This window comes from Nicotiana tomentosiformis, chromosome 6 (assembly GCF_000390325.3).
Source record: "Nicotiana tomentosiformis chromosome 6, ASM39032v3, whole genome shotgun sequence".
Lineage (NCBI taxonomy): Eukaryota > Viridiplantae > Streptophyta > Magnoliopsida > Solanales > Solanaceae > Nicotiana > Nicotiana tomentosiformis.
The window spans coordinates 86,256,342-86,269,617 of record NC_090817.1 but is presented as its reverse complement, the minus strand read 5'-3'; the positions used below and the strand labels follow the sequence as shown (position 1 = coordinate 86,269,617).

Below are 13,276 nucleotides of genomic sequence, written 5' to 3'. Positions count from 1 at the left end.
AGTGAAAAGGTATTGCTTAATCGTAGGAGTTGAAACGGCAACAGCAAACAAATTCAAACTCACGTCAAAACACAAAAGACCTGGCTTTTTAGTTTGTAGTTAAGTAACGGAAAACAGAAATAGTTCCATCTGAGCTTAACATGTTCCCACTAGGAAACTGTAACATGAAAGTATAAAGGCAAATACTGCTCAGAGAACTCATTGGGCATAATATTTAAGCCTGCATTTCTGCTAAACGAAAGGATAACGCAAACCCATTCAGTACATCCCCGCCGATATATATGTGAAAGAGAACAAGAAACCTCAACCAAATAGTTAAACCGTAGAACATAACTTCGATCCCGGTTAAGTAGCTTAATATGCCATGTTACATCTCTTCAGATACATTAATCATAAGACAGGGCTCCAATTACTAATCCAAGTGGTCAGTGTCTCCACATTTTTGGTAATATCCTCTGCAGAATCACTTCTTAGTATGACCACAATATCCTCTGGATAGCTCTCTTTTACCTCCTCCACCAAAACTTGAAAGATATCACATTTAGCATTATCAGAAAGCTTTTGACCTGAGTAACCTCTGGGACAGTCAAACAGTTATTCTGTATTATATAAGGAAATGCTAGAGATGTATACAAACGAAAAAGGTAAGAATCAATTGATAGAATACCTCTTAATGAACCGATCATATAAGACAGAATTCTCAGTTTGAAGCACCACTACACGCTCAAAACAACGTTCAGGAAAGAAGTCACAGCCATGATGATCAATGATGTTTCCACCTTCTTCCATCAAGTTTTCAAGCTTATCACATACCTGGATAAAATCAAGAAAGAAAAGCACCACTAAAGAAAAAATGAAAAGCAATTGCTGTACAGATCTTCACGATGGATAGTTGTGATGCAAGGGAAAAGAATGTTCGGCACAGATTTTGTTAGAATTGCTTGATTATATGACAAGAAAATCATGTCCATAAAGCCGAACAAGATTGCATAAACAAGTCATAACATAACTTAAAATAGGAATTGACAGGAAAGCAGCTATGAGCGGCTTAATTTTATTACTTATGTTATTTTGTTTAACAAAACCATATTTTGACTAATAATGAAAATTTTCAGTTCAAATCAATTAATCAATCAACTATACTTCAGTTCCAAATTAGCTGGTATTGGCTATATGAATACACTATATCCATTAGGCTCAACTCAGGTCCAATTTATTTCTATACTAAATATGTTGTGCTTTGAATAGAACAACTTAAATAAAATTCAAATTAATACCACAACACAAGCTTTAACTGTTCGTGTTCATTAAGTCTGCAACTTCTGATATAATCTGTATGCAGTATTTAATTTTTTAGATTAAGGAAAAATATGGGTAAAATTTTCAAACTAAGAAATTACCTAAAATTAGATCAGTTTCACCAGTCAAGAGTTTTGGTTCCTTTTGGGAGAAGAAGAATGTTCAAGACTTACGAGGTCTTCGTTGATGTAGTAGCAATCGAAGGTATCATCCCAGCCGTTGCTCAGGTTTTTCTCATTAGCAAAGTCGCCGACGTTGATGTGGCGGAGTTGTGTCACCTCCGCCAGGGCAGACGCCGTAGTCGTCTTCCCTGTGCCCGGAGCTCCGGTGATAAGTATATTAGGTCTATTCCTGCAGCTGCTATTTTGCGCCATAGTCGTTTACCGTGCTTACAGAAAGTATACGAAACCAGCTGCCGAATTTAGAATGGTCTTCGAGAGAAGACCCTGCGTTGACACAAACCAGGCAAACTGAAAATTAAAACTTGAAAACAAATATCTAATAAAAGCTTAACTTAGTCACGTAGCTAATTTCTAAGTCCCCGGCAACGGCGCCAAAAACTTGTTGCGACCAAACACACTCACGCAAGTATACGCGGTCGTCAAGTAATAAAGTGACTAAAAGTCGGATGTCGAACCCACGAGGACTTATGATTAACTATTAACTAAATTAGACTATCCTAATTATCTAAACAAGAATTAAACCTAAAAATATTTTATTCTAAACTAATTAAATAAGAAAATATAAATAATAAACTTTGAACAGAGAAAGAGCAGATTTTAATGATATCAATGTAATGAAAACGATCTAGGGTTATGGGCTATCTAACAATCCTATTGTATTCTTCAATTGAATTGACCGACTAATTTATCTAGCTTATTGGTTGACAGGGTTAATGCTCATAAGAATCTGTCGAGTTCTTACTCGCCTATTCAAGCTAACCTAACGCCTATATGTCTATGGAGTTAGAATCAACAAGAACGCATTTATAATTCCTGTAAATCAACCAAGCAAGGCAATTAGGTATATGTCTATCCTAACCACGAATCCGTTCCCCGATGCCCGAGTTCAAGAACTTGCCCTACTCAATCCTATATGCAATATAGAATTCCCACTTTCGAGTTCAATTCTAGATTCGTAGATAATATTCAATTGGTGATCAAGCAATTAAATAATTAAGTGCAAGATTGAATAAATAAACTAATATGATAAATCAAGAAGTCAAAATCAATATCCGAATAACAATAGTCATGAAAGAACCACAACCCTAGAACGTGAAGTTTAACTCCATATAGACATGGTAGCCAAACAACAAATCATACAAAGAAACATAAAAATTACTAAGTTTGGTGGGAGAAAGAAGAAACTTGATGAATTCCGGCCTCCACAGCTTTTTCGTGGCTTTTTTTCCCCTTGCCAATATGTTAGATGACCTAAAAGAGGCGTTTTTGGCTTATATATTGCGTACCAAAGTCGTGGGCCAAAGTTCTCCTATTTCTAATCCAAATCAGATTCAGGGATTGATGCTAGGGTGGATGCGTCGCATCCACCTCGTCCTCCACTTCTCAGCTTCGGATGCTACGGTGGATGCTTCGCATCCACCTCGTCCTCCACTTCTCAGCTTCGGATGCTACGGTGGATGCTATGGGCCGACTTCACTGCTAAGGGTGCACGAAATCTGATCTTTTTCTAGATTGGATGCGACGCATCCAATCTCTCTTCCTCTACCTAGAGCACCTTTTATTCATATTTTTGCACTCCAAACACCCTAATTCACCACACACAACTCAATTAGTCATAAAACCAATAATTAAACCATGTTGGGCATTTTAAAGATCAAATAACATCAAGAAGCGGTTAAAACATGGGTAAAGTAACATCAACACATATCGAAATATGCCAAACATCAGTTTATATACATAAAAAAACCTCAAATCATTTCTCTTTTTTGCGCTAGAGTAGTCCTTTGAAGTGGTCATCAACTTGCAATTTTGCTGCTACATCATTTGGTTTCTTAATACAAACTTCCAGTAAAACTTTTCATTGGTTCACCGTATATTTTTCAGGATCTCAATGTATAGTATAGCAGAAAAGCCTAGAAATCCTGCACGGTTGACAACAGCTCCCCTAAAATCTCACCATTCCCTCAATATAAAACAGTTACAGACTCTGCACCTCAGTCACAACACAAGTGAACCAAAAGTGATTAAATAAAACTTGCTTTTTTATTACGAGTTGAAATATGGGAAAGAGAAAGAGTCTGCTGCTATTAGTGCTGGTACTTTTCTCTGCAGTAGTGTCCTCTGTTGGTGGGCATTGGAGAGAAAGAGAAGAGGGAGAAGAAAGTGAGCAAAGAACACAAGGAGAAAAATGGTTTTTGCTACGTCACTTACATGATGTAGTGAAAACTGAAGCAGGGGTCATGAAATTGGTGAAAGGTGGATATCGCAGAGGAACATCTTTCCATAGTCCAATGCATATTGGTTTCATCTCTATGGAACCCAATAGCCTCTTCATCCCTCAGTACCTTGATTCCAATCTTCTCCTCTTTGTTCACCATGGTAAACTTAATTTTTTCACTTTACCTTCGACAGTGATTTAAACTTTTTACGCTATCAGATCACATAAAACATAACTATACGCAATTCTTTTTTCAAAACAAGTGCCCGGAAAATAAGCCTGCAACAATATGTTAAAATAACATCAATTTTATATATAATGTTGGTGTATTTAGGTATGCTTTGCTTACTAAGCCAGAATGTTCATTTTCTATGAATTGAATACAGGGGAAGCAAGAGTTGGACACATCTACAGGGATGAATTAGCAGAAAGGAGTTTGAAGCCTGGAGATGTGTACACAATTCCTGCTGGATCAGCTTTCTATTTGGAGAATAGAGTTGAAAACCAGAGACTTCACATTATTTGCAGTATTGATGTTACCTCAGAATCCATGGGATGGCATGCTTTCCAGGTACCCTAAGCCAATTAATCAAAAATTTTGTAGTAACTCATGTAACTATTCCTTTTTTCCAAAGATTTTGTAGTAACTCATGTAACTATTTCGCAGTCTTTCTTCATTGGTGGTGGAATTTATCCTACATCCATTATTGCTGGATTCGACCATTCCACATTATCAACTGCTCTTAATGTAGGTACTCAAGTAATTTACCTTTGCTTGCTACATTTGTCAGTGGAAAAAAAAACTGAATCAAGATTAATATTGTATAACTGCAGGTCTCGGCAGCAGAACTAAGCACGTTCTTGACAAGGCAATCTTCCGGGCCAATCGTGCATTTATCTGGTTCTCATCACACACACATTTGGTCCAAATTCTTGGCCCAAGAACCCCACAAGAGACTAGCTCACTTGAAGAGGATTGCGAATTTTGAGGAAGAAACTATCCCAAAAGAAGAGGAATCAACATGGTCATTGAGGAAATTTTTATTTACTTTGTTAAACAGGGAAGACGTTGTCGAGAGAGTGAATCATAAAGCTCCATCAGCATATAATCTCTACAACAGGAAGGCCGATTTCAAGAACGAGTTTGGATGGAGCAAGAAGTTGGATGAGTCTAATTATTCTCCTCTAAAGATATCCGGCAATGGCGTTTATCTTGTCAATCTATCTCCGGTAATTACCCTCTCTTTATTCAAGGTCATTGATCATACATGAAAATATGTATTATAAAAAGTCGGAACTTATAGTCATGGAATTAAGCATGGTGGTGCAGTGATCCTACGCACTCAATGGCTTAAAAATCGTAAATTTGCCTAAGGCAAGTGGTGAACTTTGATTAAAAAAAATCTCAAATCTCCTATTGTGAAAGCAAACATTAGTTGACATGGTCCATGTATTGTAATAGTATGTTTTCTTTTTCTAGCTTACAAGTTTTATGTGAGTTTGTTGGTTAATGTAGGGATCCATGATGGCGCCTCATGTTAATCCAACAGCAATAGAGTATGGAATAGTTTTGAAAGGGACTGGCAGAGTCCAAATTGTGTATCCAAATGGGACTTTAGCCATGAATGCTAGAGTACGAGAAGGGGACGTTTTTTGGGTGCCGAGGTACTTCCCCTTCTGCCAAATTGCTTCAACAAATGGCCCGTTTGAGTTCTTTGGTTTCACGACATCAGCAAGGAGAAACCATCAGCAGTTCTTGGTGGGTAAAAACTCATTGATGCAGAGCTTGAGAGGGCCAGAATTTGCAGCTGCATTTGGTATAAGTGAGAAGAGACTTAAGAGGATTGCCAATGCTCAAAGTGAACAAGTCATCTTGCCATCATCGTCACCGGCTTCTCCTCATCATTACAAGGCAACAGAACCAGAGAGGAAGAAAATGGTCAAGTTTGAAAAGATGATAGGGAGCTTTGGCAATGACATGATCATGGGTTTTGATTAGTTTAGTTTAGTTTAGTTGAAATGCTAGCTAGTTGGGCTAGTCAAGTTTTGGCATGAAAGGTAGGAGGCAATCTTAGAATTATTTTGTTCTTTTTTGGTCTTTTTTTGTTTCTTTCGGTTCAATTTTGTTTCCTTGGCCGTCTTGGACACAAGATGCCATGCCCTTTCGAGTTTTGAATAAGACGGATTTGGTTCTTTTACGTTCCATTGATGGCTCGAACTGCATTAAGTATTTAGAGTTTCACTTGGCACTCGTGCATGGTTGGTATATGTCAACATGATAATTGAGATTATAATCTGAAAGAATTGATATCTTGAGAGTTTTAGTATTATAGATTTCAGTTCCTGATAACAAGATGCAGGTGATTAAACTCTACATTGGAAGAACTACATTTGCACGGCAGCACCATCACAACAGAGAAAAGAATGTTGAATAAGCTTGATCCATTTGTTCACTGTAGTTGAGATGTGTTGCACTGCAGTTCCTATGCATCTTTTAGCTTTTTAAGCAAATCTTACATTTATTAGAAGTTGCAGGAAGAAGAAGATGAGACACATTTGCGGACTAGTAAGAGATGGAAATTAAGCACATTTGATTAAACGAGCGAAATCCTGCAAGATGATCCACTAAAATTTTGATGTGAATTGTGCTTAATAATCTTTGTGCAACTGGAGATCCTTGACATTGCCACAACGAAAAGGGTGAGACTAGCATGCACCGATTGTAAAACGTGCTATGTGCAATTTTTCACCAAAAGTAGGGCTATAAGATTTATAAACTCCAGATCATTTAGTCCTTTGATGTTAAATACTTTGCACCTCTATCTTGATAATTAAGAGATGGTTTTTAGCCAAAAATCACTGAAGAACCTTCCTTAAAAGAAGCACTAGTTGAACAGTGCGTAATAAATTCTTTTCTGGAGATAATGTTAATATCAAAGTTTGCATATGACTTTGCAGACTTTACCAAGTATGAATGAGTGCTGGATTCATAAGGCTCTGTATTTTGCTTTGTTTTCAATTTTAATTGTATCTGAGTTTTCTTTTTTTTTCATGCCCTAAAATTAGAGCTGTTAATATGAGCGGGGCCGGGCTAGCCCAGCCCAGCCCAGCCCACGTGGGTTTTAGCAATTGAGGGGTTGAGCTGGGCTAGCCCACCATTTTGATGGGCCTTATAATGGTCAGCCCACCCCAACCCTATGTGGGCTGCGGGCCCCCAATGGCCGGCCCATCATTTTTTAAAAATATAATTTTTATTTTTTATTTAAGTTCTAACCTAAAAAAGATAAATATTGAAAAGTTAAAAAAATTTTATTGAAAAAATTTCACAAAACTTAATAACTTTTATTACTGTTCCAATATATCACAATAAATACTAAAAAAAAGTAAAAGATAAGACTTTATTTCATTCACTAAAAGTCAAAACTCAAAACAAATTATTCAAGAGAACGTCCATGATGCTTATGTGATATCGAACATATCACCTTCATCAAACACATTTGAATCCGCTTGTGAGAATGTTGTCTTAATATCTTCACTTTCATCTACATCTATAATACGTATGCAATATTAATTAGTTAAATATTAAGAATAATTAAATTTTTAAAACTAATTAACGTTTTAAGACAAATCTTTTAATATGACGAGCTTAATAAACTTTAAGCTTGAGATACTCTTCTTCTTATTTTTTGTGTTATATACTTTTTATATTTTATATATTTTAAATATGTATTTTTATTAGGTGCAAGGGCCGGCTCAGCCCAGCCTCAGTCAAGCTTTGCGGGCCACGCGCTTACTCGAGCCGAGCTTAAAAGCCTCGTTTTTAAATGGATTCCAAAAATTCTAACTCAACCCTGCTAAATCACGGGTTAGACTGGATTGACCCAACAGGCCAAGCCCATATTTACAGCTCTACCTAAAATGATTGTACAAATGATAAATGACAGTCCATAGAGGTGCTCTTCTTAATTACTCACTGGGAAAAAGAAAAAAAAAAGAGACTCGATTCACACTATCATAAGATGCTAATAATTAGGACGCGTATCATATTTACATTACCATTGTGTTATGGTAAGTGATTTTAATGTCACCATGCATCTTAGACAAGAGTGAGTTGCTCTAGTGGTAAGCACCCTCAACTTCCAACCAAGAGGTTGTGAGTTCGAGTCACCCCAAGAGCAAGGTGGAGAGTTCTTGGAGGGAAGGAGCCGAGATTTCTATCGGAAACAGCCTCTCTACCCCATGGTAGGGGTAAGGTCTGCGTACACACTACCCTCCCCAGACCCCACTAGTGAGATTATACTGGGTTGTTGTTGTTGTTATAACAACACTTCACTATAACGATCAGGTTTTCTTTGAAACTAATTTTAATTATGTTATAATATATCTTCTATATATCTGGTTTGACTATATATGATTGCCATAGCCTTAAGGGAGTCTAAAATTCTTGATTTTCTGCTTTTGTATCTTTTCACTGTCTAACTATCCAACACTTGAACAAGGTTTTTTTTGACGGTGTTGAATTAATTAATAAGTGCCTCAGCCTTAGGTTTATTTTCTTTTTCTTCAAGTAAAAGCTACATTTATTTTATTTGGTGTTTCATTAGTCAAGCAATTGCATATAAAAATAAAATATTTTACTCTAAGGTTTGGGGAACCTAGATCAACAGGTCCATCTAAGTTTCTGCATTAGAACCATTAGATAATAAGCATATGGTACAAGTGACAGCAGAGTAGAAGATTCAGTTTTGTTTGCTTATTTTTTACACTGGTTTGGCAACTTTGTCCATAAAACTGAGTAAAGAGCTAAAATACAATTAAGGAGACATTCTAGGAACAAACTGTGGAATATCAGGTTTTCGCTCATAGTGTACACCTGTCCTATTTCTTTTCAAATATTTAATTTGTGATTGAAATAACATGTTGCATGCTTACTTGTTTGCCAGTATCATCAGGAGTCTCAGCCCGAATGTCTACCTGCCTGGCATGATTTTTGGTGTCTTACCTAATATTGGTGGAGACAGAGATAAAGAAATGTGTTATAAGAAAAATTAAATTATGGTAGATATCTACTCTTCTTTCATGATCTTCTCAAATGTTTAATGACATATTTCTATGCTTAATAACATATTCAATAACATATTTTTCTTCACTTTTCATGCCTATATAAATGCCTTGTAATAGATAGGAAAATACACACAATTGAAGAAGAAAATCTCTTTCTTCTCTCTATCTCAATTTCTTGTTCATGTTTTACTAAATTACTTTTATTTCATAACAACATGTCTTGTTCATGTTTTACTAAGTTGCTTTTATTTTATAACACGTTATCAGTACGATTTGCTATTTTATCTACACTTCCTACGAGAGATAACAGAATTGTAGACTTAGCTTCGTTGAGGTCTTGACTTTTGTTAGTGTGTTATATAGAGTTCATCCTTCAATAGTTTTCATGTTTTGGGACTTTTCTTATACCGCACTTATATGGCCATCAAACAGTAAGAATTGCCTTCTACTGATCATTCTAAGCGTACAAACAAGATATGCACATTTCTAATAAATAAGTCAGATGAGGTATGTACACCTAGTATAAATTATAATTATAGTTTATAATTAGTATGCTCCTTCTGTCATGTTCTCACCTTTAACTCCCGTTTTAGTTACTTGGTGATACATGATGGTGGAAAGATCAACATACCAAGTAATTTTTCTAGAATTAATACTTTCCAATTATACAATATCAGTTGATTGACTAGCTATATTTACTATAAAATCATGCTTGTGTTTTAAAACTAATTCATGAAAGTGTGTTAGGTTGTCGCTTACATGATGATATCCTCGTAATAATTTAAATGTATTTTCTATAATTTTATATAGTTTAGATAAATTGATCCTCTCTAAAAGGTTTTGTTAAGTTAGGCACCTATTTAACATAAAAACTATAGCTTTCATTGTTTGGGTGATTTCTCTGCAGAAAGTATTGGATTACTTTATTTCACCAAACTTATTAAACACAGCGATCAAAATGCAACACATGTAATTTGGTTTCTATTTGAGCTAATGTCATCTCGCGGAATTGTTCATATGGTAATTAAATACATGTGCTTCACACTTGTAATATGAGGTTGTATTTATTCTTTCACCAACTAATTTTATAGGTTTCTTTTAGTATGCGAAATATTTGAGCATATCACATGTACACAACCCATTCATACTTTCATATCTTTGCATTAACTTTATGTGCAATGTTTAGTAAAAATATATTTTTTAATTGTATCTAGTGAAATAAAGAACTGGAAAGGCATGTCTTTATTTGCTACATCTCTTATATGACAAAGATAATATTCCAATGTATATATATGTTCTGACCTTTTACATACTATAATAGATAATTATTAAGGTAATTTAGTAATAATAGTTTTACCATAACATGATGTATTTCATTGAAAGCAAAATTGGCATATATCCTAACTAGCATTTTTGTTGCAGAGGAACTGTTTCAAGATTGAAATAGTTATATATATCTTCTTGAAAGTTAATTTACTTATGCCTATAATTATGAAGTAATAATATTTTAAAGGCTCGAGTGCGAGTCCTAGTGAATTTTGGCCTATTATGCCAAAGATTGAGGGTAACACGATGGGTTCAAGTCCCAACGCACTATGTTGATGAAAAGATGTTGGATTCAAGTTCCAACGCATTATGGCCTAGCATGCCTTTATATGAGTAAGACATTGGGTTTGAGTCCTAATGCACCATATTGATAATAATAATAATAACTAAAAAATAATAACGTAATTTTCATGAAAAAGTATGAAACTTGTCCCACTTGATTTTTTCCATTTTTGAAGTAAATGTGATAGCAGTGCATGATAAGTCTAAATAAAGACAAGTGATTTACCAATGAATGTGGGCGTGCGAAAGGCCAAAATAATAATAGTTATCACTATGGTAATTATAAAAAGGGAGAAATTCTTTGAAGAGAATATGACTTGTGATAAACATTGAGATTGCATACTCATTCCTGAAAGTAAATGTGAATATATATATATTCCTGAAAGTGAATGTGAAAATATATATATATGATAAAGATTATGCATAATAATGTATTTGTGCATAGTTGGATAAATACTACAACTCACCTCTAAGGGAGGTTTGAGACAAAGAAAGATAATGAATATTATTGTGTAGTTACATGAATATATCATTGGTCGCATGCATGTGATGCGCCAAAAATATTTTGTCATGCCTTACGAAAGTTATTAAAAGCAAAATTAAAGTAAAAAATTATTTTGCTTGTGATGATTTTGAACATGACAATTATTATGATATGATTCTCTTTGTGAAGGAGACATTCATCATATGGATGGTGTGACAAAAGATCTTGTAGTACAAAAGCAGTTAAGAGCTCTGAAAAAACTAATTTGTTACTACCCGGATGAATGAAATTGTTCATGACATTAATATTGTAGTAAGTCTCAAAAGAATATTCTGATTTACAAATATATTAGCCAAAGTGGTTGGCATATTGAAACTATAAATGAAAAGAAGATTGAATATCTTTATATTACTATAATCATACCGGGTAAATATGAAAGGTTACCTGACTTTTCTTCTATTTGTACTACACAAGTATAAGCATGATGATGCAATCACAAGCCATAAGTAAACTAGAGGTTTACTGAAACAAATATTAGTTGGCATGACCGGTTGACCATCTCGGTTCAATTATGATGCGAAAAAAATTAATTGAGAATTATATTGGCATATATTGAAGAAATATAAGATTCTTCAAGAATTCTCTAGTGCTGCTTATTTTCATGATATACCAGTTAAGGTCGGGATTGAATCCCTTGATTTTTGGAACGAATAAAAGGTGATAAATATATGGGCCCAATCACCTTCCGTGTGGACTGTCTACTATTATATGATTTTAATAGATGCATCTATTCTATGGTCACATATGCATTTGTTATCAACTTGTAGTTTGGCTTTTGCAAGATTGATTGCTCAACTTATTAGAACACAGTTCCAGAATATAAATTATGATGATTTATCTTGATAATACTGGTTTAAATCCAAGTTGGTTTAGCAAAAATTGTATGCCTCCAATTATATCTAAACCATTGGTTATGAGAACAAAATTGCCAAAATAAAATTTGGTATGTGATGTATTATTTAATATACAACAACACTTGTATGCATCTAGCCAAGTTATGATAAGTTCTTCCTATCACAATTGGTTCAGGGTCAGGAACTAAATAATTTTCATCTAGAAATATGAATGTGCTATATGATTTAATTGTTCTATCACAATGCACAAAGATGAATCCCTAAATAAGACTAGGGATATGTGTTGGTGATCCCAACAATAAGGGAAGAAAATGGGCAGCTGAAAAAGTAATGCATGTAATGAATTATTATGAGTACATCGAGATCCTCGTACGAGAAAATGTGAACTTGAAGTTCAAGTGATAATTCATTTGCAAAATATTGCCAGGCGTATTTGCTGACCCAAAGCTAAATATCATATTCAACTGCTAATGCTCCAAATAAAATAAAGTTCATAATGAATAGAGTCCATGGCATGTATAAAGCATAATAGACTAATCGGTTCCCAAGATAAAATTCCTTGAAAGCGAATATGAGCAAATGTTCAAGATGATCATAATAAAGAGGCAAGTGCTCTAGAAGAGCACCACGACATAACACTTCATAAGACCTTATGGGAGAGGCTCAGGTACCTGAAAATAATAAGATAAAGAGATCTCAATAAGTTATGTCTTTATTGGGTAATAGTAGAACCGATATAAAATGATCGTCGACGATATTGTTAATATAATGTAGCGCTCAATATTATTAATATTGACGAGGATCTTGAGCTCAAATCTGTCATGAAATTTGGACAGATAATTGATTGACCAAATAAAAAATACGCAATAAAAATTGATTTCACATGAAATATATGAAGTTGGACGGATAGTCCCAACACCTGAACGTATAAAGCCAGTGGAGGGATAAATGTGTTCTTGTGCGAAAAAAAGGTCAAGTCGATAGACATAAAGACGACTTGTGTCACAAGAAGATTTGTAAATATCCTGGCATTGATTATATAGAGACATGTTCTCCTGTGGTGGATGTTGCTATTTCAGGTTTTAATCTGGCAATACAAGAAAAACGTGATATGCGTATAATGAAAATCATTGAAGGATTTAAATTGTTCTGAAACATATTAAGGTTTCCAAGAAATTTATTAAATAAAGCTTCAAAAATCCTTATACGGATTGAAACAATTAGGCTGTATTTGGTATAATCGCCTGAGTGAGTACCTGTTGAAAGAAGGGTACCAGAATGATTCAATTTGTCCTTATGTCTTTTAAAAAAAAAGATCTGGATCTAAATTTATTATAATCACCGTGTATGTTGATGATTTAAATATCATTAGAACTCCTAGAGAACTTCCTAAAGCAGTAGAGCTTCCTAAAATAGTAGACTATTTAAAGAAAGAATTTGAAATGAAAGATCTTAGAAAGACAAAATTTTATCTTGGTCTATAAATTGAGTATATGAAAGATGAAAT

General features: G+C 34.6%; 2 protein-coding genes and 1 long non-coding RNA gene across 3 annotated transcripts; 1 reads left to right on the top strand and 2 right to left on the bottom strand.

The window, feature by feature from the left end:
- Nucleotides 1–201: 201 nt before the first annotated feature.
- LOC138893360 (adenylate kinase isoenzyme 6 homolog) lies at nt 202–1,726 on the bottom strand. Its single transcript, XM_070177531.1, has 3 exons — nt 1,473–1,726; nt 668–813; nt 202–577 (listed from the first exon to the last, which is right to left on the bottom strand). Exons 1-3 carry the CDS (start codon nt 1,671–1,673, stop codon nt 391–393), a joined length of 534 nt encoding a protein of 177 aa, XP_070033632.1. The 5' UTR covers nt 1,674–1,726; the 3' UTR covers nt 202–390.
- Nucleotides 1,727–2,486: 760 nt separating this feature from the next.
- LOC138893359 (uncharacterized) lies at nt 2,487–3,294 on the bottom strand. Its single transcript, XR_011408721.1, has 2 exons — nt 3,229–3,294; nt 2,487–3,067 (listed from the first exon to the last, which is right to left on the bottom strand). It is a non-coding gene; the product is annotated as an uncharacterized lncRNA (long non-coding RNA).
- Nucleotides 3,295–3,481: 187 nt separating this feature from the next.
- On the top strand, nt 3,482–5,902 carry LOC138893358 (vicilin-like seed storage protein At2g28490). Its single transcript, XM_070177530.1, has 5 exons — nt 3,482–3,860; nt 4,086–4,270; nt 4,367–4,447; nt 4,534–4,929; nt 5,216–5,902. The coding sequence occupies exons 1-5, from the start codon at nt 3,542–3,544 to the stop codon at nt 5,696–5,698; spliced, it is 1,464 nt and encodes a 487-aa protein (XP_070033631.1). The 5' UTR covers nt 3,482–3,541; the 3' UTR covers nt 5,699–5,902.
- Nucleotides 5,903–13,276: the final 7,374 nt, after the last annotated feature.

What these genes read in the sequence shown, in the direction of transcription:
- LOC138893360 (XM_070177531.1), bottom strand. Translation starts at nt 1,673, where the DNA reads ATGGCGCAAAATAGCAGCTGCAGGAATAGACCTAATATACTTATCACC. An exon ending in ACTACATCAACGAAGACCTC is followed by an intron (nt 814 to 1,472) that starts GTAAGTCTTGAA and finishes GATTTTATCCAG; the next exon opens with GTATGTGATAAGCTTGAAAA. An exon ending in TATGATCGGTTCATTAAGAG is followed by an intron (nt 578 to 667) that starts GTATTCTATCAA and finishes TGACTGTCCCAG; the next exon opens with AGGTTACTCAGGTCAAAAGC.
- LOC138893358 (XM_070177530.1), top strand. Translation starts at nt 3,542, where the DNA reads ATGGGAAAGAGAAAGAGTCTGCTGCTATTAGTGCTGGTACTTTTCTCT. An exon ending in TGGGATGGCATGCTTTCCAG is followed by an intron (nt 4,271 to 4,366) that starts GTACCCTAAGCC and finishes ACTATTTCGCAG; the next exon opens with TCTTTCTTCATTGGTGGTGG. An exon ending in CATTATCAACTGCTCTTAAT is followed by an intron (nt 4,448 to 4,533) that starts GTAGGTACTCAA and finishes GTATAACTGCAG; the next exon opens with GTCTCGGCAGCAGAACTAAG.